This window comes from Lycium barbarum, chromosome 11 (genome assembly GCF_019175385.1).
Source record: "Lycium barbarum isolate Lr01 chromosome 11, ASM1917538v2, whole genome shotgun sequence".
Lineage (NCBI taxonomy): Eukaryota > Viridiplantae > Streptophyta > Magnoliopsida > Solanales > Solanaceae > Lycium > Lycium barbarum.
In genome coordinates, this window is record NC_083347.1 from 32,636,995 (window position 1) to 32,663,644 (window position 26,650).

Below are 26,650 nucleotides of genomic sequence, written 5' to 3' on the forward strand. Positions count from 1 at the left end.
TGAAGCACCATAAAACTTTTCTTAAAAGAAAATTTGAACTGGAAGTCCAAACAAAAAGTTGAGGTGTAATATGTGAAAGCCCAATCTAAAGAGCACCATTCATGAATATACGACTTGCACTCTGATATCTCGGAATATGCGATCAAATCACACTTCTTTTAAACTTAACAGGCAGTGGCTTAAAAGATAACATTGAGAAATATCGAATCTAAACTTTATAATGATATAGAAGAATTGTGATAGGACAATAAATGAAAGGGAATTCCCACTAATCTATTTGCGCGAAAAGAACTACTAATCATGCCTCTACTAACTAGAGACAGAACTATAATGTAGCAACAAGAAATTGCTATAAGTGCTTAATTGTAACTCTAGCAAACAGCCTCCACAATGAGTCTCTTGGCTGCTGTGTTGCCACAATTGGTCGATCCAAACACACTCTCAGATGCTTGTACTGAACATTTCTCCTTTCCAACACATTCTTTTTCAATAACAGAAACAGCATCTTGCTCACTTGAACTGTTACCCTTTGCAAAAGACCCACAAGTTCCTTCTGTTTCACCAAAATTGGCAAAACGAATAGCACTTATAGGATGACCATTGCATGACAATTCCATAGTTTTGTTCTCATAAGCACTTCCACATGCAGTTCCAACTTCAACTGTTTGGAAGTTTACAAGTGATGGATTCCCACCGAATTCTTCAAACAACACTAATGTATTCTCATCACTAGACAAAAATGAGCGCGGAACATGGTACCTACAAAGAAGTTTTAAATAATTAAATTACACTGTCAGTGTATATGTTAAATTGACGAAAGATAATAATTATTAATTAAATTGATAAAGGATAATAACTAAACGAACCATCTTTGGGTAGGCTCGCCACATTTGGAAGTACATTTGTCAGCAGAATATGGACCACGATAATCACATGGATCGTTAGAGCAACTTCCTTCAGCTAAATAACTTGGCCAATAACGACCTATACTTTGACCATTAACCCATGCCATTCCTTTGCCCAAACCTTGCATGTCCACAACAACTGGAGCATTCCCTAGTGGAGCTTTGAACGTAGTCTAATAGAAAAAAGTTTGATGTCAAACACAACTTAAAAGACAATAACTATGTGAAACAATGAAATGAGTAAGAGTTACAGATGAGATTTTGTAGTGTTACCTTGTACCATGTCATCATTCGATTGATTGGAACATCATGGGAGGACCATTGCCCTGTCTTGAACTTTGGGTTTTCGGCAGACAACTTATTGCTAATACCTTTCAAACCTACCTTATAGGACCATTTGTGGGAAGACAAGTCCTTAATGATACTCTCATCACCCTTCTTTCCAATTATTTCAACTGGACCTGGGATTCCACTTTGAATTGTATCAAAGTGAGGCCCGTAGTTCTGTTATGTACAAAAAAGAATGTTGTGAACATTAAAAACATTCAATTTGATAAGGACATATAAATTAACCATTAAAAAAATATACCTGCAACCCAACAGTAGCACTAAGCAATGATATATGATTCCTTCCAGGATTCAATTTAACCTTCTTCTCGAATATATAGTTGAAGATTCCATATGTTGCCCAGTCGGAACCTACATAGTTTATTCATAAAAATAAAACTAAGACTTAGTAAGGTATTATTATTAAAGAAAAGGAAAAATAAGACAGAAGCAATTCTTAATTTCTTACCAATATGTTGACCATTGACATAAGCATGAAGGACGTGACCACTGCCGTTGACTCGTAGGGTCATATCATCACTCCAGATTGGATCATCCTTACCGATATAGACACTATTTTCATTCGATACATCATGTGAATTAGATTGTTACATATAGGAGATACAAATATTCGAAATTTACGAGTGTATATATAGCTAATTAGAACTTACTTTGTCATGTACCACATGTAGTCACTAGTATCATTAGAAACCTTTTGATCGAGCAATTCATGGGCAGAAGATTGACCCCTTCCTAGAACAATAGCTTCATCAATTCTCTCAGGTTTCCATGACCATTGAAGAGTAGCTGGTTCACTTTCAGCATCGTTCGATTTTTGTACCATGACGGAAGTTTGAGTGTTGACCTACAAACGAAAAAACAATTTTACGTTAGTGATATAAAATCAAATTAACTTAATTAGCAAGATTATGTCATCGAATTAATTGGAGTAATGTTTTCTAATTACCTTGGCTGTGTTGTAAACTTCAGTTTTACAATCTGGAAGAATGCTAACAGACCAAGCTGGAACATTGTATTGGACACCTTCATATTTGATGGTTGCATCTGTGGTCTCATTTGCATTGCTAAAGAAACAACTTTTTTGCCCCTCCAATGCATAAATAGTGACCTAAAATGCGTTTAGAAAAATGTTAAAAAATGAAAGTGAAAAAAAAAAAAGAATCTCTAGAAATAGGAAAATTATAACATCTTATTTTTTTTTAAAATAATGTATTTTTAACATACCGCAACAGAATTTTCAAGCTCAGTGTTGGTAACATTGCCACTGGTTAGAATTTTCTCCATGGAATGCAACACATCGTGAAGTTCCTTCAGATGACCATATTTTGGTTGGGCCAAATTTCCTGGAAGATATAAATCCAATGAAATTAATTTAACAATGCATTAACATTCATGTCCAGAATAAAGATATATATATATATATATATATATATATATATATATATATATATATATATATATATATATATATATATATATATATATTTCAATTAATTAGAACTGTTACAAGTGATCCTAAAAGATAACAACTTCATAACAACAAATTTCAGAAATAAACAACTTACCGAATTCATCAAGTGGTGCATTGTAATCGTATGTGGTTGTAATATATGGGCCACCAGAAGTTCTACCAAAATTTGTCCCACCATGGTACTGAAATAGTATTGACAAAATTGTTAGTTTTGCTATTGTAACAAATTAATCATTTAATGCAAAACATAGCATAAAGCATAATATTATAATGAAATAGAAGAAGAACAAGAAAAGGCTGACCATATAATAGTTTTGGAATGTTCCACCAGTTTGGAAAAATCGTGCAACAGAATAAGCAAGGTCCTCGGCTGTTCTTAAAGGATCTTTGCCACCCCAATTCTTGAACCTTTATAATTTAAATAAAAGTAACACACTCAATTGTCAATATTAATAGTACAATAAAAATAACATACTGATTGAACCACTGAACATCATCAGATCTACACAATCCATTAAAATACTTACCATCCAGTCCAATTTTCAGTCCACATCTTTGGGCTATTTGGATTGTTGGGGGTAAACTGATCACAGTAATAACCATTGCAGGTGTTTATCTGGAAAGAAAGTATGATTCTATTACATCAATACACTAAAACAAAACGAGAACAAGAAAAGTCCTCGACTACGTTATATGTGTATATATAATCGTGTACAATTTTTAGTATCGAATTTATGTATATCGCTGCTAGGAAAGTAAACAGTGAATTCGTCCAGACTTAAACTAAAAATAGCCGGCGAATGTATAATATATGTATAATTCATGTAAAATATGTATATAATAATATATCATTAATCTATAATCTATATATATCGGCTAGGAAATTAAAATTACCATGGGTTGGGGAGCATCAGGCTGTTGGCACATGATCCATGGGACACCAACATCAAGTGATTGAGCCATGTTAGAACACCATTCAACATAAGCTTTGCCAGCATCACCATAAGCTGCTTGTGCGTTTCCATATTCATTCTCAATCTGTGCTAGAATAATTGGACCTCCTTGAGATGCAAATAGCTTCTCTTGTTTCACCATGTCCACTATTAATTGGGTAAAATTTTGCATCTCGTTCTGTCATAAAACCACAACATTATTTAGTTTACCTTAGATATAGCCAGGGCATAACCAAAATTGTAGTAATTTAATTTCATGATACTCAATTTATACCATATAAACTTGGTTGGCTGTGCGAAGCTCAATTCCAGGCATATTGTGTAACCATACCGGAAATCCTCTGAAGAAATTTGTACTACTTAGTATTTTAAGAAGGAAAAAACAAAACAAAAAGAAAGTCATATCGTTGATTTAAGAGGCTTTTATCACGTACCCATAGTTCCATTCAGCACAAACATAAGGTCCAATACGAAGAACAGCATAAAGTCCTTCATCTTGAATTGTTTTCAAGAACCTTATGAGATCCAAATTTCCAGAAAAATCATATTCGCGTCGAGATGACTCGTGTGCATTCCAAAACACATAGGTTTCAATTGCATCCAGTCCACCTTCTTTTGCTTTCTTTATCAAATCTGGCCACATCTAACAAAACCAAACAAACACGATACAAAGTTTACACAATTTTTTTTTTAAAAGAAAATAATAAAACAGAAATATACATGTATTTACCTCGGCAGTGCTCCTAGGGTAATGAATGGAACCAGATAGAAGAATTCTCCGTTCTCCATTGATGGTAATAGCTCTTCCATCATGAGAAACTTGATATGCATGAATAGAACTAATAATGAATAGCAAAAAAACAAAATAAAAGCAACTCCTGAGAGAAGCCATGATGTCAATGGGCGTGAAATTAACTGGGAATAAAAAACACTGATGTACGTATCCTTAGAGCGTATATTTATAAGATTAAACAAGTTGCAGTTTTAGTCGAACTCAGATTTAATTCAAACAGTTTATAACCGGTTAGGAGTATGATTTTTCATAATAAAAAAATCAATGTATATTAGGAAAAAAACACGATTCTTATATAGTTTTTATCTTTATCCTACAAGGATTCACGTCTATCCGGATAATCCTACAGAAACAGTATTATACCAGGCTTTTAATTAAGTTACCTCTCGTGGCAGGAACTAATTTTGGATAAGATATACTATTATACGAGAAATCTAATTAAGTTAGCATATATCCTGACAAGAAGGAAATTAAAGGTTATCCTATATCACGTTCAAACGAGTAACTCTTTACTGACTCATAAGCAAATAGTAGAATTTTTAACCTAAATAATATAATAGAAAACAAATAGAAAAAATTAATACAAGAATTAAAAATAACCAAAATGACGCAATATACGGTAACGTTTTAAATGATATTCTATAAAAAACCATTTACTTTCTCCGATTAGGATTCTACCATTCCTCATGGTACTTATCTACTTCCTTATATTTATCTCATATCATATATACTAAATAGCTTATAAAATTATCTGAGAACGTGATGAATCAATTACCTGCATATATAATTTCACATTGATCAAATATTTAACCCCCCAAGGTCACCTTCCACTTGTCCGGCAAGCACCTAATTTCTAATATGATTTCTATTTTTAAGCTTCTAGCTAAAACAATTAATTATTACTTCAATTCTAACACTTAATCAAGAAATAAATGTAGGGTATATAGTTTATCCAAATGTATTTACAAATCCTCTTGTTTAAAGATCACTTTTTAGATTAAACTCTGTATTAATGGATATGTATATTCCATATATCGTTCCTGCTTTAATTTTTTTTAACGTGGCACTATTTTTTCAACATAAAACTTCAGAATCCGGCGCCTAAAGGGCATGTTTTTTAAGTCAAAATTCCAAAAGGGGTTGTGGACTACACGATAAACCAAAAGGGGTTTATCGTGTGCTAGTCCATGATTTGTGGACTCCTTTAACTGCCTCCTCTACCGTCTGTCTGTGAGTCCCCATTTTAAAAAAAAAAAAAAAAATTTTGCTTGCAAATCTTGTACCCCTACACGATTTGCAAAGCATTTAAAAAAAATTAATAGCAAATTATGGTTTTTTTTTTTTGGTTTGAATAAACACATACTAATAAAAGAGAAAAATATGATAGTTAGTCCTTTTATTTGCAAACCATAATAAAAAGGAATTTTGTCCCTCTAATATATAACTACCATATTTAATACATTTGAAATGTGTGATTTAATATCTACATGGACTATTTTTATAATGATATTACCGTCAAATATGAAGTAACAGTACAAGTATATCATAACATATGGGTAATTAAGTAATGAAACAACAATAATTATGGTAAATTTGTAAATATGACTAACAAAAGTATCAAAAAATGCACATTATAATTAATTAAAGATTAAATATACTTAATCAGATATCGGATTAAGTATAAAATTTACCACTTACGGTTAATTACTTACCACATCACATGTAATCTAAGAAATATTATCCAAAATGAAGTCATCTAACAAATTCAAAATGTAATCTAAGCTTTTTCTCCAAATTATTATAATCTTGTTTAAACAGTTTGAGCAAACAATTTGAGAACTTCAATTTTAATGATTCAACTAAAAATCTAACCCATATTCAATTTTGATAACAAAATCCTTTTTAGTACGGTTAACAAAATCCTTTTTATTATGGTTTGCAAATAAAAGGACTAACTATCATATTTTTCTCTTTCATTATGTGTTTATTGAAACCAAAAAAAAAAAAAGATAAGGCATGTGTAGGGGTACACAAGTTGCAAAAGGAAAAATTTCCTTTGCAAATCGTGTACCCCACACGATTTGCTATTAATTTTTTTAAAAAAAAAATACTTCGCAAATCCTGTAGGGACATACGATTTGCAAGCAAAATAAATTTTGTTTTAAAAATTGGGGACGCACAGACGGACGGTAGAGGAGACCGTTAAAGGGGGCTACAATCGTGGACTAGGACATGATAAAAAGGGGTTTATCGTGTATTCCACAACCCCTTTTAAAATTTTGGCTTAAAAAACATGCCCTTTAGGCGCCGAACTCTAAAACTTCATAGTCTCTAACCATCAGAATTGATAACCTTCATCATTTTTTGGCTGATTTTAAAGGGAGTCAATAATTCAGTTACTTTTATATATATTATTTAAAATCTAATATTTTACTAGCTTTTTGAGATGCAAAGTTATTAATAATTCTTTTTAATAATCAATATCTTGTAAAAATATTTTTTCAATTGATAGTATCGCTATCTGCTTAATCTATCTTGAGACATTGCTGATCTTAAATAGTACATGCATAAAGAAGTTTCAAATAAATTAATTATATTGTCAGTGTATATAAGTTAAATTGATGACGGATGATTCTTGCAACATTGCTGATCTTAAGTAAATATTTAAAATTTTAATTTTGAAAAAATTGTTCACGCTAAGACAATCTATTAAGTATATTAGCCATCTTCTATCATGCTTTTCCCATTTGCTTATTTTTTAATATAAAGTGTATTAGAAAAATGTCTAGAAAATGCATCATTTGGAAATTATATATATATATATATATATATATATATATATATATATATATAGGAATTAAATTATTTAATTCATTTAAAACCTGTTAATTTTTTTGAGAATCTATATCTGATTTTTCACTAACTTATTATTATAATTGTTGTTGTTATGATCGTTTTTATTATAACACAACTAAACTACAAACGTGTTCATCTAAAGAAAAAATTTCCCTATTTTCATAGTAACATTTTTATTACTCATTAAAAATTTATCAGGAGTTCTTTTTTGGGATTGTATTAAGGTTTCTATTCTTTTCTTTTTCTTTAGCTTTGAAAACCCGGATTCATATTTTCTATTTGATATAATTTTGTTATAATATATAATTAAAATGTCACTATATATGTGAAATAACAATATTAAAAATCATAAATTTTACATGAAAAATGATAAATAGGATAGAACAATAGAACTTGATAGAGAAGGTCAATAACGTGCTATCAAAATTCAATATAGTTGATGTAACGCTAAAAACTTGATAAATTGATCACTTGATCATGAGATTTAAAGATGAACTTTTGAAGAAGAAAAAATACAAAGCAATAGAGGTCGTTCTTTGATCCGTGAGAGTCTAAGAGAAAGGAGAAAGTAAGACTAAATTGCACAAAAGATTAGAATAATATTTTTTATATAATAATTAGTATTTATTGCCTTTCATTAAAAAAATCTCTATCAAAAAATCATTAATGAAAGTTGCATATCTTTTTTTATGACAAACTCTTAAAAATATAGTAAAAAGTGGGCTCAAAAAGTAATACTTTTTTTAAAGAAATATTCAATATTGAAAATATATACAAAGAAAAAGTGGGTCCCGAAAATTACGGATCCTAAGGCTTATGGCCTTATTGGCCAGATGCAGAAGACCCCCTGAATCGAATTAAGCAAACAAAATATATTATTAAATTTCTTTTTCATTATAGAGAAATGAGGGGAAAAAAGTATATAAAACGAAAAAAAAAAAAAAAAGAGAGAAAGTCAAGGGGCAAGGGAAGTGGGTTGTGCGCTAGGTTGCTTGGTTATAACTAAAATGAGTTTATATTTTTAAATTTTATCTGATTTAGCTAGTTTTGTATATAATATGAGATACGTTTTCACCCATCAACAAAGTGTTGAGGAACATACAGTTGTTACTCCTCTTCCTTTTGCTTGGTTTCATAGTTATTTCCGTTCCTCTGTCATTACTCTTCAATTGACAAGTAGCAAATTCATCTTCTTCTTCTTCTTCTTCTTTTTTTTTTTTTTTTTTTTGCACGGTTTGGATAGGAGGAGAAATCTTGGAATCGCGATTGTTGAAATTTTTGAGTGCATATCTTCAAAGGTGAATCAGAAAATTGTTAGTACTATTGATTGTGAATTGACAAACCGATTTGTTGTTGTGTTTGGAGCTCAAATCGTGATTAAAGTACCGATTTTGTAAGATTTGGGTGGTGAACATATTAAAAGGACAAACATTGTTGAACAAGCTTGACGAACTAGATTTAAATTTAGAATTTGATATTTTGTGAGAAATTTGAAGTGGATGTCATTTAGACTCGTTGAAAATAGTCTAAGAAGGCTGTCTACAAATTTTGAAGTTATTTGGTGGAGATTTGAACTGGTTTTAAACAAAAATTGCTACTTAAAATCGCAAAAGAAGTTTGTAACTGTAGCTACAATGTTTATACATCATTATACGCTTTATACAAAATTAATACATTTTTATTCACTATTATGCATTTTTACTAAGATAAATACATTGCTTTATATATATATATATATATATATATATATATATATATATATATATATATAATAAAAAAATTATATAAACATTATTGTTTATTGCAAGAAAATATTGGCTATGCAAGTGTAAACTAGAAATATGGCTAGGTGAATACAATGTTGTGTTAGGATATATATCTTTGAAAAGTTCTCATTAAACAATTAGCTTCCCTTTCAATCTAATTTTACGTCTTCCTCTTCTTTTATCTCTTTTTTGAGCAAGTTGCAATTTGCACCTATAACATATGCACTTTTGTGTGATTTATACTCTATCCTATTTCTTTTAATGATTTACATTCTAATCTCCTTAGTTCATTGCAAAATTTTTAAAAGATCCATTTTCTCCATTACGTATAAGGGTAATAGGGAAATACACAAGTAATATTGTTGACTTCTCCTTCTCCATTATTCACAAGTTCATTAATTCAATTAAAACAATCATTTTTACGTCTGCACAACAAAAAGAAAAGATTCACCCCAACGATCAATTAAAAAACAGTGGAAATTAAAAAAATCTTCAAGTGTTCTTAGCTAATTCAAGGATTGGTAGCTAACTCAACACCATAATGGAATTGGAACTCTAAATAAGTTACAGAGATAAAATTAACTTTCTATATTTTTATGATAAAAATTAGATTTGAAAAAGTTAATTAAATGAAGGGATTTTACACTCTAAATTAGGGTTAAATAATTACCCCATTTAGCCAATATTTTACCCTCTAAATAATTACACTCTAAAGCCAATATTTTACCCGTTGTAATTGCCGGAGAGGTAGTCTCCTTGATCCTCTTCGTTGTACCACCGGATCTTCATCTTCTCTGTTGTACCACCGGATCTTCATCCTCTCTAATGTACCATTGAATCTCCACCAAAGAGGCCGTCTCCTTCGTCCTCTCCCTTGTACCACTGGATCTCCACGAAGAGGTCGTCCTTCATCCTCTCCCTGTACCACCAGATCTCCATTAGTATACAATTTTGTACAATGTAAAAGTGTGTATAAACACCGCTTGTATAAGTTTGTATAATATTGTATACCAATGTACAAGCGTGTATAAATACCTCTTATACATTATTATACACTTTTATACAAGGTTGATATATTATCTACAGTAGGTGTATAAAGTTGTATATTTCTGCATAATGTTGTATACTGTGAAAAAATGGCTATGCGAATGTAAATTAAAAATGATGTAATTTCTTAAGTTGGATTGTACATTATTAAAATATCCCCTTAAATGAAGCATAAGAAATATCTTATACGACAGTAAAACTGAAAAACCAATAGTTGCACTATGTCATTTTTCTAATTTCCACTCTATCAAGTACAAGTTTCATCCCTTCATCTCTCTTAAAGGTATGAAGAGTCTCGAGCAGTGTTTTAAGAGGCGGGGGTGCGAGGAATTTTACGAAGCACGGGGCGAGGCGTAAGCTCCGAGACACTATGCGTAAGTCCGATGAATCTACGGGGTGTAAATCTCGTGTATGAAAAAGTAATTTTTTATTAAAATTCTAAACTAAATTCAAATAAATCACCAATAATATAGAAAAAATTATTATAATTATTAGTTGAGAAAGGTAACAACACAAAGAATGATAATAGTCGAGATAATCTTTAAAATGAAATGGCCATCCACTTCATTATCGATCCCCACATCTACTAGTCCTTACTAGGGGTGTTCATGGTTCGGTTTGGGTCGGTTATTGGTTAAAACCATAATCAAATCAATTTAGTCGGTTTTTAAATATCTAAAACCATAACCAAACCAAGTAAAATAATAACCACCGGTTTGGTTATTGTCGGTTTGGTTCGGTTTGGTTCGGTTTTTCGGTTTATGACTAGCCGTGACAATTCAAATATTCTCTCTCTACATTCTTCAAATTTCTTATGAAACTCTTTTTTCCTCATAGCCCACAAGGGTGAATCAGGTGGACCAAACTTGCAACGCAGTTTAGATTCAAAAGAACAAGTCAAACAGAGGTTTCAAAATACAAACAACCCTTATGCTTACGACTTATTAGAGTTGGGCTTGGATTGTTGGACATATTCTTTTAAGACATGGGCCTTAAAAATAAGTAGACCAAAATTAAATTAATAATTAAAAGGTATAAAATATCTTTAATTATTTATGAAAAGCTAATATTATACATATAAATAATTATAAATTTTATGTATATAATTATCGGTTTGGTTCAGTTATTTATTCGGTTATTTTTTACTATAACCATAACCAAACCAAATATTATCGGTTTTTCAAATTTAAAACCAAACCAAACCAAACTAAACCAAATGTCGATTATTTTATTCGGTTTGGTTAAATTTTCGGTTTGGTTTTGATTTTAACCAAAACTGTGAACAGCCCTAGTCCTTACACCCTTAACTGATATTTGCACCGTACCGATATTTGTTTATATATTTCAAAGAAAGAGAACGTTAAAAAGTGTAAGAGAAATGGCAAAACACGGATAAAGTTGCACCAATAATAAAAAATCACTATCTACAGCAATAATATTTTAAAACAACGGAATCAAATTTAACGCCCATAAAAAGAACTCAGCGTTGACTCAAAACGCAAGCACTACATGAGCTAAAATTGCCTGTTGAAATCAATCCTTTGGAGATTTTTTGAAATGTACGATTCTTTTCATTCATAGTGAAAAATTCTCTCTGTTGCCTCGAAAATTATGCCCGATCGAACTTCATTAAATTCGTGTTTTTTTTTTTTCTCTATGCATTTTTTATATGATTGTGTGCTTATTAATCCATGAGGAAAACTTTGATATAAAGGACCCACACTCCATTCGACCAAGGATATATCAAGGTGAAAAATATTTAAGTTTTTCTTATTCGAGAAACACATTAAGATGGTTTCACGCAACTAAAATGTTTTTTTTCTTCTTTTTGTTTGAACTTAATTGAAAATATAACCAATTTTGATTGGGACATCAAAAAAATCAAGGGTGAAATAGTTAAAGGTATGATACCGAAGATGAGTACACTATCTGAATCTCGAGTTGTTAGTTTATGTTATATATATTACTACTTAATATAAGTGAGGATCCAAGTTTTTTGTAGTCCTCACAAAAAATTTGATCCTCTAATATTGTGACATGTGGCTTTCCTTTTGACTTTTTTTTTTCTTATCCATTTATGTGAGGGTCCCTAAAATTGTGGTATATTGATATTTATTGTACTTTTTGTGAATTTTTTTTCCATGGTACTTTTAGCTTTCATATTTAGTCCAAATAAATATTTTTTTATATAATTAAGAAGATATTAATAGTCTTATATACCAAATTTATCATTATTTAGATAAGTGAAGTTTTACACAATCAAAAAATCATATTAAATGGGCAATCTTTAATTAAGATGATTTAAGTGGGGATCCATGAGTTTTGTAGTACTCACAACCTCAAAACTTTCATTTTTACCCCTATTTTGGCCTTTATTTGCATAGTTACCTATATGTAATTTGGTAAATTTTGAAAAATTTGATGGCAATGATACTCCAACAAGCAACAAAGGTGGAGGACACTTGGCAACTATCAAGAATTTTTTCCAAAAGTTAAGGGGCCCATGTATCCTCATTTAGATAAGTTAACTTTTATATACAAAATCAAGAAACCATATAAAATTGATAATATTTAATTAAGTATAATTTAGTGAAAAGACTTTTAAATTTCTAGATATGAGTGATTTGTTAGAGCCAAACTTTTTGTTCTAACTAAAGCATTTATTAGGTCTTACTTTATAGTTAAACATGCCCTACGCCATATGTTCCTCTCCGTATGTTTCTCTCTATTAAACATCCAACGTTTTACTTCTTTAGTGATATCATATGTGCTTACAAATACAGAAAGTAAAAAATTATTGAATGACATTGTTTAATGTTGAAAATAAAGGTATAGTTATCAGTCAAGATTAGATTATATTTAAGATCTCTTGTTTGATTAACCAAAAAATAATTTTTTTAAGCATAAAACATATATGAATAACTAAATTGATTCTCGAGGTTCATTTTATGAATTTAGTTATTTATTGAATTTTGTCTGAACTAAGGTTAAAAAACTCATTTCACTAACATAAAGCCTTGACACGTAGAATAATGAGTGAAAAATTAATAAATATCAAAAGAAATCTATTTCTACCTATAAATAACAATCGCATGCTCACAAATTCATAAAAATGCAAAACTAATTTCCAATTTATGATCTTCGACGAGTTGTAATTATCATATTTTATCATGTTAGTTTATAGAATATCGAATTACTTGCGCCCTTTTGGTATTTGCTAATTGCCCTACCAAACTTATTTTCTCATAAATATTTTTCTTAAAAAAATTTATAAACAAAATATGATTAACCTGCAATTACATTAAATTAATTATGTACTAAAAAAAGTGACCCAATTTATACTTATTTGATAAAACTTACGCATTATATTTATATTTTGAGTTTGGGCCCGAGCTTAGCACGGGCCTCCAACAACTAGTATATATATACACACAATTGAAAACACCATTTTTATACAATTCTGAAATGCTTTATATGGTTTAATGATTTAAACCTAGTCAATAAAGACTGTGAACTGAGAGTACATATTTAAAATGGCACATCTCTATCGTAATTAAAGAAATTGATGTGTGTCAACATCATTCCACCTCTACATTTTATTTTTGTAATGTAATATCAACTCATTTTTCTTTTCCTATATCTTGTTTATTGGAGAATCAGATTACATTCTAATTGGTACGCTTGCGTATCACTAGGGGTGTTCATGATCCGATTTAACTTAATTTTTTATTAAAATCAAATTAAATTAATTAAGTCGATTTTTTCTAATATTCAAACCAAACCATTAAAGTATAAATTTTATCAATTTCGGTTTTGTCGATTTTATCGATTTGGTTCGGTTTTTGCTGTTTTTTTTTCGGATTTTAAGAATGTACTAATACAAAGAATCTTTGAATCAAATGGTAACTAAATACGGCTTTGACCGTGATCCATTCAAATCTAAGAATCTTTTTAATTAATTTATTAACTTTATGTATGTATAGGCCTATAGCTATGGGTATAGGAATTACTGAAACATAACATCTACTTTTCATAATTGTAGTTAGCTCCTTACATATAGCCTTTTGATATTACGCAGCCCCTCCGAATTTTTGTTATCTAGACTCATCGTGTTTATGAAGCATTGAGAAGAAAGCACAAAAGTTAAAACGGAAAATGATAAACAGAAAGACAAAGTCATCTATCAAATCTTTTTAAATTCCAATTGCCATTTTCTTCCCTTTAATTTGTTACGAATAAAATGCCAGCTTATGAGTAGTAATTCAGATGCCATGTAAATGAGAGAACCGTAAAACTGAATAAGGGAGAAATTCTATTTTACCTTTAGCAAATTTCTTTTATTTTACCTTAAACGTAAATGGGCTACACTTTTCTTTCTAATTATTTGAATTTGTATTGGACTTGGAATGAGCCAGAATTTTGAAGAATATGTATATATATATATATATATATGTGTGTGTGTGTGTGTGTGTGTGTGTGTGTGTGTGGGCGCGCGCGCGCGTGTGTGTGTATGTATATATGTATGTATGTATGTGTATGTGTGTATATATGTATGTATGTATGTATCGGTTTGATTCGATTTTGGTTCGGGTTTTTTTGGTTTAACACCAAACCAAATCAAATGTTATCGGTTTTTTAAATTGTAAAACCAAATCAAATCAAACCAAGCCGGTTTTCGGTTTATCAAGTCGGTTTGACTCAATTCACCGGTTCAAATTGATTTTCCGGTCTCATTTGAACACCCCTATGTATCACCAACTCTTATGGTCTAGCTATCAATGGAACCCTGTCCATATTAGGTGGGTATTCAATTCTTATTATCCATTTGTTCTTTAAAAAAAATTGATTTTGTAGTTAATTATAAATGTTATTTGAATTAAATAATCTTTTTCATAAAAAATTTAATACATGAAACCTGTAAAAATAACACATAATTTTTTTGTGGAAATACTTTTTCTATTCAAATTGTAAATGGATATAGAAATTCATTTCATCTTCTTCCTTTCCCTTCCTTATCACCTTTGTAGTGATTTTTTTAAGCAAATATTCTCTGTTTCAAAAGAAATAAGAGATTCGGAAGACAAATAATATATGGAATGTCTCAACATCTTCAAGAAAAATGGATCAAAATTATAATAACATTAGTGAAATTTTTTATTGAACAATTGTCAAACAGCCAAACTCCTTTTGTCTTGCTCAATTATAATGTGAATGTCGCAATCCATAGAGTGGGGTTTCGGATAGACTTTTTATCTATGATATTCGAGACTCATTATCCAACTAATTTAAATTCATATAGCGTATAAAAAGCATTAGATTTTAAAAAAAAAAAATTGAATACTTCGACAATCCTTTTAAATTTGTCAGTTTAAACACTTAAATTATGGTCTTTCTCAATTGAGCATATGATACAATATTTCTACAGAGATTTCCGGTCCATATTTTCTGAAAAGGTTTTAGTGCGTATTCACAAGTATCAATTACGTAAATAAATTAATCACATAAAATATAATGCATCTTTATTATACACATCAACATTAATTGGAACATGCATGAGATTTACGGCTTATTGAGATTTATGTATATAATTAAAAAAGGTGACATATTTTAAATGTTTAACTTATCTACTTCATGAATGCTTGAAAACACTCTCATTTAAAAAAAAAAAAAAAAAAAAAAAAACTTTTACCCAAATCTAAAAAGAAAAATTTATCATATATTCTGGTGTTCAATCAAAATATATTATATTTTGAGTAGCTAAATAAAATTTACTACTCCCTCGTCCCAATTTATGCGATAGTATATTTGATTTGGTACGGAGTTTAAGAACGAAAGGAAGACTTTTGAAATTTGTCATCTAAAATTGTTATAGATACTTATGAGGCTGTAAATCATTTGATTAAGGGTAAATTAAGCATATTGAAGTATAATTGTTACTAAATACAAAAAGGTGTCTTTGGTACAGAATAAAAAAGAAAGAGTGTCACAAAAATTGGGATAGAAGGAGTAAAACTTAATACATTGTGAAGATCGATGTGCAGGTCATATTCAAAAGGGGAAGCTTCAAGTATCTTCGGTCATAATTCACGGGAACGGGGATATTTATAAGGATGTCACACATTGTATTGGAGCAGGGTGAGTGAAATGGAGGCTCGCTTCCGGGATGTTGTAGAATAAGAATGTGTCGTCAAGGCTTAAAGATAAGTTCTACAGACTGGTGGTTAGATCAACTTTGTTGTATAGAGCAGAGTGTTGGCCAGTAAAAAATGCCCACATCCAGAAGATAAATTTAGCAGAAAGGGATGCTCAGATGGATGTGTGGACATACTACGAGAGATATGATTAAGAAGAAAGTTATTGGGGACAATGTGGGAGTGGCCTCTGTTGCTGAAAAAATGAGAAAAGAGAGACTGAGATGGCTCGGGCAAGTGAAAATGAGGTGTGAGGATGCGACAATAAGGAGGTGTGAGAGGTCGGCTATCGCAGGAATAAGATGAGGTAGAGGTAGGTCGCGAAGAACTGGAGGGAGGTGATTAGAAAGGGCTTGGCACAGCTTCAACTTACTGAAAAAATGCCCCTGGATAGAAAGATCTAGAAGTCGAGGATTAGGGTAGAAGGGTAGTAGGTAGCCGACTGGTGTTGCACTGTAGGTGGGAGTGGCAGGGCTAGCCCCCTCTCCACGTATATTTATTAGTAGCATTATTTACTAATCTCGTAGTTGTCTATTTTTTTTTATGTGTATTACTATATATTGCATGTTTGCTTTGTATCTTGCTATTTTGTTATCCTATTTTTTATGTCTGCGGCGAATTCCTTTTCCTTTGGTTTTCTTTTCTTTTATATTCCTTTCCTCTCTTTTCTTTTCTTTCCTTTTGAGCCGAGGGACTTTCGGAAACAATCTCTGCCTCACAAAAGTAGTAACATTTGCGTACATCCTACTCTTCACGGACCACACTTGTGTGATTACACTGGGTATGTTGTTGTTGTTGCTAACTATGTATTATGCCATTAGAAAAAGCTTATTCCGAACTTGCATTCGAAATCACTTACTCCCTCTAATCCAATTTATGAGGCACAATTTAAATTTCTACAGTTAAATTTTTAATTTTGATTGTGACTTCAGATATAGAATTTTTAAAAATAAAATTTACATATTTAAAAATCATATAAAAAGTATTAAGTTATATAACTATTCAAAACATTTAAAAATATATTAATAAAATTATTTAACTCTCGAAATCTAAAAATAATATTATAACTTGATTGTGGGGTCGGATAATACAAGTTTCACGTGGTTCTACGAAACCACCCAAAAATAGTAGACTAGTATTATAAAGTATAAACACCTACGTAACTGAGGTGACTTGTCGCAAGGCGAATGAATGGCTCCAATCGGGTGCCGGGTGTCCAACGCCTGCTGTTTCAAGTAAAACAACAGGCAACACTCTTCTCTTTCTTACCTGACCATATTGCCCTTTCATAACCAAATTATCAATATTCCAGCAACCTCCATGTAATATACAAATTTTTCAGTGAACTAATTCGATGAGAATAGAGTGAGAACATTATATTTTATAACATAATTTTTTTATTGGGTGTCAGTGAGAAAAAGTGTATATTGTTGTTGCTGGTTATGATCTTATACTCCTATAATGATTTTTAGCCATTCAAATTTATTTAACTTATCAAAAATTGGATTTTAGATATGAGACTTTGTCAACGGATTTAATTCTGCCTACACTATTAGCTTCTATTTCCTTCTAATCTAACTATTCAAACACAATGAGTACTTGAAACTCTTTGCCGGGGTCACATAAATTCACCGAAATGAGTCGTGATTATCAATGTACTAAGGGCTCGTTTGGTATGATATATAGAGAAAAATAGTCCTGCGATAAAAATTAGTACCGCCTTATTCCACGTTTAGTTGAAAAAAAAAATCGGAATAACTAATCCCTTGATTAGTTATTTATTCTAGGATAAGTTGTTTCCAACCAAACGAGCCCTAAATTCCATATTAGTACTGTATTAATATGTTGTAAAATCTGTTATGCAATTTTTGCATATTAGCTGTCCTTTTTTGTTTGTCATATTCCTAGTATAAAGTATAAACTTTACTAATCAGAGTTCTGATCCGATACTATTATAACCTGATTTATTAGCAAAAAAGAAACCTTAATTTTTTTGTCCATGTTCATCGATAAATATAATTTTATTATTAAATCAATATTACCGTTACCAATTAGATAAGGGGGAACTGCAACATTAAAGTTATTCAAATTTCTTCCTCACAATCAGTACTATGCGTCAATTTTTCATCAAATGTCTTCTTTGCAAAAATCTTTAAAGTTAAATTTTTTGGATATGGAGCTAGAATCTTTATGTTAGTTAATTAATGATCATTTTTTTTCTGTTTGCAGGAGTCCTTTATTAGATTATTATAAGAATAAAAGAAAGTTCAGTGCACGAAATTAACATCTAGCTAAGTCCAGCAAGACACAACAATACAACATGTAATCCTTCCTTGTGTGTGAAGCTCTAAACGTGTCTTAAACAATGCAATTGATTGACATCTTCTTCTTGCTTATGAAGCTTTATACTGTAATATTGCCTGATACCATTAATTAAATATTACGAAAGATGTTTTTCTCAAAGATAAGTGCTTTCTTACTTATATTTTGGCACTTGACAATTGATAAGTAAATATAAATATTATATCAAAAATACTAATATTATAATATAAGCAAACATTATGGGGTTGGGGTGGTGATGGGGGGCGGGTCCTGGCAAGGGCGAGGGTGTGGTGGAGGTGTGGGTGGGGGCAAGGACGAGGATGGGGTGGGGACAAGGGCGGGGTGGACGTTACGGATGGGGAAGAGATTTAATCAGTTTGAAATACTGAAATACCACTTATGAAAACTTGTTTTTCTTTCATTATGGAAGTCATTTTTTTATTTTTTAAAGAACTTATTTTCAAAACAAAATTAAAAAATTCGAAATATTTTGACCAATGTAACACAACAAAATTGAAAAATATGTCTTTAAAAATATATTCCTCCATACCAAACACACCTTATGCCTTAGTATAATGAAATGGTATCACTAACTCTCTAATGAAGTAAATGGACCACAAAGGCTGTGATAATTGTAAGTATTCTCCCATTTTTAATTAGAGGTATTGTTCCACAAATGATATCGATTTTGATAGAGCATGTTTTACCCTAAAATAAAACTTTGCGAATCTAAATTATCAAATCACAGAACAAATATCAAACGACCAATAGAAAATTCAAAAAAGTAATGGCATATTTCCAACAACAACAACATACTCAGTGTATATCCACAAAGTGGGGCTTGAGGAGGGTAGAGTGTACGCAGACCTTACCTTTACCTTGAAAGTAGAGAAGCCGTTTTAGATAGACCCTCAGCTCAAGTAAAGCATAAATACAACAAGATATGAAAACATACTGCGTAACATGATAGAAAAAATAAGAAAACTAAAGCAGAAAAGACGACAAGCAGTAATAGCAAACTAAGAACAAGAAATACGAGAATACTGGAAAAATAATAAAATACTAATCCTACTGCTAAAGGAAATACAATTACCTACTAGCATTCTACCCTAATCCTCGACCTCCAAACCTTCCTATTTAAGGTCATGTCCTCGGTAAGCTGAAGAATTTTCATGTCCTGTCTGATCATCACTTCTCCCCAATATTTTTTTGGCCTACCTCTCCCTCTACCTCTCTTCTAGCCCTCCATCGCCAGCCTCTCACAACTCCTCACCGGAGCATATGTGCCTCTCCTCTGAGCATGGCCGAACGATCTCAGTCTCGCTTCCCGCATCTTATCTGCCACGGAGACCCTTACCTTGTCCCGAATATCCTCGTTTCTGATCATATATTTCCTAGTAAACTCACACATCCATCTTAAAATCCTTATTTCTGCAACTCGCATCTTCTGGACATGAGAAGTCTTGATTATCCAACACTCCGACCCATACAACAGTGTCGGTCTAACGACAACTCTGTAGAACTTACCTTTAAGTCTTAGTGGCACCTTCTTGTCACACAGCACACTAGATGTGAGTATCCATTCAACCTCCCCCCCCCCCCCCCCCCCCCCCGAGTATGATACATGACATTTTCATCAATCTCTCCATTGTCTTGGATTATAGCCCCAAGGTACTGGAAACTCCCTTTCCTCGGGATGACTTGAGAATCCAGCCTCACTTCAATGTCGGCTTCACTCGCCACCCCATTGAACTTGCATTCTATGTACTATGTATGCTTCCTACTCAACCTGAAACTCTTAGACTACAAAAGATGTTTTTCTCGAAGATAAGTGTATTCTTACTTATATTTTGGTAGGGGTGGGCGTTCAGTTTTTTTGTTCGGTTTTTCCAAAGTTCGGTTCGGTATTTCGGTTTCGATTTTTTGAAAGTGGACACCGAACACCACACTGAATTAGTTCGGTTCGGTTCGATTTTTTGAAGTTCTGTTCGGTTCGGTTTTGATTTCTAATTCATTTTTTTTTTGGCATGGATGAAGCAATAGTCACCTGTTAATAATATTCAAACTTTTCCAGCTAATCGAAGAATACTGTGACCTATCCATCGACCAACAGTCCAACACTAGACCATAACTTGTACTTCAGTTCTGGGCAGCGACATAAGTGTGTCTCAATTAACGAGATTGGAACTGGACAGTAGAGACTACTACTGTACTACATGCTTTCAAGTTTCAACTTAACATAAATAAGCAAGCTTAACAACAGCAGCAGCAAAACAGTAACAGCAGCAGCAAAAGACCAGTCCACAAACTAGTTCAGTCGATTCATGTTTGATATATGAGTGGAAGAAAATTCTTGTCAACATATTGCATTCATGTATTAAAACTGTAAAACTAAGTTCCCTAACCCACTAATAATTTAAGAAAACTGTAAAAAAATATTGCATTCATGTATTAAATATTCGATTAAACCGAAAAATCGAAGATCCGAAATCGAACACCGAACCGAACACCGAATTTGTTATTAAAAAAAACGGGCAGCGAACCGAAAAACCGAAACACCAAAATCAAAAAACCAAATTAATTTGGTTCGGTCCGGTTTTTCAATTTTCGGTGTTTATGCCCACCCCTATATTTTGATACTTGACAATTCCTATATTTTGATACTTGACAATTGATAAGTAAATATAATTATTATATCAAAAATACTAATATTATAATATAGGCAAACATTATGGTTTGGGGTGGTGATGGGGGAGGGTCCTTGCAAGGGCGAGGGTGGGGTGGGGACAACGGCGGGGTGGATGTTGCAGGGACAAAGGTGGGATGCTACGGATGGGGAAGAGATTTAATCAGTTTGAAATACTGAAATGCCACCTATGAAAACTTGTTTTTTCTTTCATTATGGAAGTCATTTTATTTTTATTTTTTAAAGAACTTATTTTCAAAACAAAATAAGATTTTTCAAAATATTTTGACCAATGAAACACAACAAAATTGGAAAATATATTTTTAAAAATATATTCCTCCGTACTAAACACACCTTATGCCTTAGTATAATGAAATGGTATCACTAACTCTCTAATGAAGTAAATGGACCACAAAGGCTGTGATAATTGTAAGTATTCTCCCATCTTTAATCAAAGGTATTGAATTTGAGTTCCACAAATGATATCGATTTTGAAGGAGAACGTTTTACCCAAAAATAAAATTTTGCGAATCTAAATTATCAAATCTCAGAATAAATATCAAACGACCAATAGAAAATCCAAAAAAGTAATGGCATATTTCCAACAACAACAACATACCCAGTCTATATCCACAAAGTGGGGCCTGAGGAGGGTAGAGTGTACGTAGACCTTACCTCTACCTTGAAAGTCGATAGGCTATTTTCGGTAGACCCTCAGCTCAAGTAAAGCAGAAACACAACAAGATATGAAAACATACTCCGTAACAAGATAGAAACACTAAGAAAACTAAAGCAGAAAAGACGACAAGCAGTAATAGCAAACTAAGAGCAAGAAATACGAGAATTACTAAAAAAATAATAAAATAAAAATAAAATACTAATCCTACTGCTAAAGGAAATACAACTACCTACTAGCCTTCTACCCTAATTCTCGACCTCCAAACCTTCCTATCTTGGGTCATGTCCTTCGTAAGCTGAAGATTTTTCATGTCCTGTCTGATCATCACTTCTCCCCAATATTTATTTGGCCTAGCTCTACCTCTACCTCTCTTCCAACCCACAATCGCCAGCCTCTCACACCTTCTCACCGGAGCATCTGTGCCTCTACTCTGAACATGTCCGAACCATCTCAGTCTCTCCTCCCGCATCTTATCCGCCACGGAGGCACTCTTACCTTGTCCCAAATATCCTCGTTTCTGATCATCTCTGTCCTAGTAAACCCACACATCCATCTCAACATCCTCATTTCCGCAACTCTCATCTTCTGGACATGAGAAGTCTTGACTAGACAACACTCCGACCCATACAACAGTGTCGGTTTAACGACAACTCTGTAGAACTTACCTTTAAGTTTTGGTGGCACCTTCTTGTCACACGAGACACCAGATGCGAGCCTCCATTCAACCACCCTTCTCAGTACGATGTGTGACATATTCGTCAATTTCCCCGCTGTCTTGGATTATAGCCCCAAGGTACTTGAAACTCCCTTTCCTTGGGACGACTTAAGAGTCCAGCCTCACTTCCATGTCGGCTTCACTCGCCACTGCACTGAACTTACATTCTATGTACTATGTCTTCGTCTTACTCAACCTAAAACTCTTAGACTCCAGAGTATGTCTCCAAAATTCCAGCATGGCTGTCACCCCTCTTCGCATCTCATCGATCAGTACGATATCATCCGCAAATAACATGCACCATGGAACCTCCCCCAAATGTTGCTCGTCGATACATCCAACACCAAAGCAAATAGAAATGGGCTAAGAGCTGAACCCTGATGCAACCCCATCGCAACTGGGAAGTGTCCTGAGTCTCCTCCCACTATCTTTATCCGAGTCTTAGCTCCATCATACGTGTCCTTGATAGCCCTAATGTATGCTACCAAAACACCTTTAAAACATCTCCATAAGACCTCTCTCAATAATTTGTCGTATGCTTTCTCTTAATGGTATATTTCCACTTTAATGAAAATGTTGGCAGCCAAGGAAAGGGGAATAATAGAGAAATTTCTTCAAAGATTCTAAGTTCAAGCCAAAACTACATAGATGGGAACGTGAGTATAAGCAATAATGGTTGATGAACAAATCAAAATAGATCATGAGAGTTTATGGTAGAATAATAAGTATTTCGTAATCTTCAATCATAAATTCTGATATTAAATTTTAATTCGAATTCTATAATTTGTGTCAATCGAACATTGGATGACAGCAGCAACAACAATAACAACATATTTATTGTGGTCCCACAAGTGAGGTCTGGGATGGATAAAGTGTACACAGACTTTGTGAGGTAGAGATGGAGTAATAATCTAATTTGATTAATATTTTAAGGGCAAAAAATCAAATTCATATTGTTAAGTTATTGGTTTTCCTTTTTCCTTCATTGTGGAGAATCCTTCAGTTCAAAAGGTCTTCGACACTTAAAAATTCGATTTCTTCCTTTTCAAAAAAGAATAAAATCTTTAAAGAGTTCTTATTTGGAAAAAGAAAGTACATTGTGGGGTTGTGAAGGGTACTTCCGTCATTTAGCATGTACAACAACCCTGTGAACAGAGACGACTTCAACAGCACCATGTATCATTTTCAATCACAAAAGCATTAGGTCCCACATACTCCAATAGGCATAGGGCTGGGTCCCACCACACGAAAAACAAAAGAAACATCAAAATAAAAACAGTGGGTCCCAAACTCCATTTAGTGGTCCCCATCAATAATTATTATCTTGACACTTTCTGTTGATCTTTCGACACGTACACTAATCGCCGGAGAAGCAAACTAGACGGAATCTTTTGATCGGTAAATATGGGTCCCACCTACGGATTGGGTCCCAATTATTAGATATGGACGTTTCTTGAAAAATTGGTTATTGACAAGTGACATTTTAGAAAATTGCTTTGGAATCCAATTTAATAATTATACTATTCCCTTCGTCTTAAATTATTTGTCGCGTCTTTTATTTACACGTTTTTTACGAAATATTAATTAAGTGGGTATTTGACTAACTTTATTTTTATATATATCTAAATTATAATATCTCTTTGTTAAATATTTATTCTATATATGTGTTATCTTCGTGAGTAAATTTTTACTAAGAATAAAATGAGAAAAATTAATTAATTGTGACTTGAACTCTTGAAATAATAAGTAGTTTCAAACAATTATTTTTAGTAATAACGATAAATAATTTGAGACGAAGAGAGTATTACAAAGCTACACAACTTTTTAAAAATATTAATTAAAAGTGAATTAGTAAAAATATATTTTATTTTTTAGGAATAAATAACTTTTTTGAAGAAGTATCAAGCTAAAACCACCAGATTACTAGTGAATAGAATAAAGTGACTCAATTATTTCACTTGATTTATTTATTTATTTAGTGCAATCATCTCTCTTATAATACCAACCTAAACCATGAGCTATCCAACAACTCCATCAATTGCAAAAACCATTGTATAAGGACCTCTCTAAAGACTCAAACTCTTAGACCCTGAGGCAAAAACAGCTTCATTTCTCACTTAGAAGAAAAAAAAAATACATCATGCTAGGCAAAAGACCATCCAAACCGGTGATCGGAAAACTCACCGGAGCAGCGTTTTCCGGTAGCCAGAAAATAGATGGTGCCACAAGTCCAAGAAGTCCACTAGATTTCAAGATTCAATCACCAAGAGGCTTAAAAAACATCGATTTTGGTGGGGTTGGTTTAGCTATTGTGGCTGCTCTAGAAAAATCTAGTGGTAATAAAGCTGTTTACAACAGGAATTCAAATAGATCACTTCCAATTCCGGTTATTTCTTCATCAAAGAATAGTTCAACTAGGTATGCACCAAAGTTCGAGGAAACGGATATGGATAGTAGTTTTGAAGAGTATACTATAGTAACTTGTCGTGCACCTGGTAACAAGGGGTATACTAAGGTGTATGGTGATACAAGTAAATGTGAAAATAAAAGGGAGTTTCAAACTCCGGCAAGAAAATGTAATCGTCCAAGTGTTTTTAGCATATCTCCGGCGAGAATTGGAGATTTTCCGGCATACCCTGATTCTGATTTTCTCAGTTCATGTCACTTGTGTCAAAAGAAGCTACATGGCAAAGACATATACATGTATAGGTATGTCCACTACTTTATTTTGAGTTAACATAAAAACACATCTGATTTTTTTTTTATTTTTTTATTGTTAGCTGTTTCCTTTGACTATTTGATATATCACCGTCTACGTATTAAAATACACTTCGAAGCTGATTAGATCAACTATTCTTTTTGCCTTTCCTGAACTATTACGTACATACAGTGATAGTTTATGTAGGAAAAGTTAACATCTTATAATTGTTGGGACGCCAAACTCACAAGAAAGATAGTTTAGATTTGTTTTTTTACCATTATATCTTGTAATTACTATCCCTTTTGTTGTCAGAATGGTATTAACATTTCCTTGTTAATGAATTTCAGGGGAGAGAAAGCATTTTGTAGCACAGAGTGTCGGTACAGGCAAATAGTGATGGATGATCACAAAGAAAAGTGTAGTTCAGAAGTAGTTTCAAGATCTGTTGATGTTGCAAGCTCACCTTATGGAAATGGCCAAATCTTTGCAACTGGAATTCTGGCTATTTAGTTAAGACTGATCAATAAATTAATAGCTATTATTATTATTAGTAGTATATATAGAAACATTAGTACATAACATCTATATATACTCGGGAATACTTAAAACTTTTATACATATGAGAAATAGCTCTATTTGGAGGACCTCCCTTTTTTTTTTTTTCCTTTGGTGTGTACTTTCCCCAATTTTGATTTGGATGTAGAAATGGAAAGCTCAAATGCAGCTATGAAAAGTTTTGAACTACACTTTTCTTTTCTCCTTATTTTCTATCTATAATAATTCTTAAAGTGATATAAAAGTTTGATGTTAAATTAAAGCATAAAAAGGAAAAAGGAGCATTTCTTTTTGTGGTGAGTGCATGGGACAAATTCAAAAAGATTCTCCACAAAAGAGAAAAAGTGGAAAGAAATTTTGATTAAAATCAATTTTAGGGACAGTCATAGAGATTTTAAAACAAATGAACTGACTCCGATGAACTCCACAGTAGATGATGGAGTCCGCGACTTAAATAACCCAAAAAGTGAGTAAAGATATCAAAATAACTCAAAAAAAAGTGATTGAAGTACCTTTTGCGCACTAATTTAGTGCGCAATAGGATCAAACTTTAGTGCGCAATAGGATCAAACTATAATTTTACAGTTTTGCCCTATTGCGCACTAAATTAGTGTGTAAAGAGTAGTATTTTTTTTTCACATAATTTTAAAGCTCTCAAATTC

At 32.2% G+C, this 26,650-nt stretch overlaps 2 protein-coding genes across 2 annotated transcripts; one reads left to right on the forward strand and one right to left on the reverse strand.

Moving 5' to 3' along the window:
- Positions 1-137: 137 nt before the first annotated feature.
- On the reverse strand, positions 138-4,644 carry LOC132617242 (beta-galactosidase 15-like). Its single transcript, XM_060332213.1, has 15 exons — positions 4,408-4,644; positions 4,112-4,320; positions 3,952-4,018; positions 3,619-3,855; positions 3,252-3,340; positions 3,027-3,132; positions 2,819-2,906; positions 2,478-2,596; positions 2,200-2,361; positions 1,904-2,097; positions 1,702-1,805; positions 1,495-1,604; positions 1,179-1,409; positions 867-1,078; positions 138-759 (listed from the first exon to the last, which is right to left on the reverse strand). Exons 1-15 carry the CDS (start codon positions 4,567-4,569, stop codon positions 372-374), a joined length of 2,478 nt encoding a protein of 825 aa, XP_060188196.1. The 5' UTR covers positions 4,570-4,644; the 3' UTR covers positions 138-371.
- Positions 4,645-24,724: 20,080 nt separating this feature from the next.
- LOC132617891 (FCS-Like Zinc finger 13-like) lies at positions 24,725-26,177 on the forward strand. The gene is made up of 2 exons (XM_060332959.1): positions 24,725-25,441; positions 25,781-26,177. Exons 1-2 carry the CDS (start codon positions 24,873-24,875, stop codon positions 25,941-25,943), a joined length of 732 nt encoding a protein of 243 aa, XP_060188942.1. The 5' UTR covers positions 24,725-24,872; the 3' UTR covers positions 25,944-26,177.
- Positions 26,178-26,650: the final 473 nt, after the last annotated feature.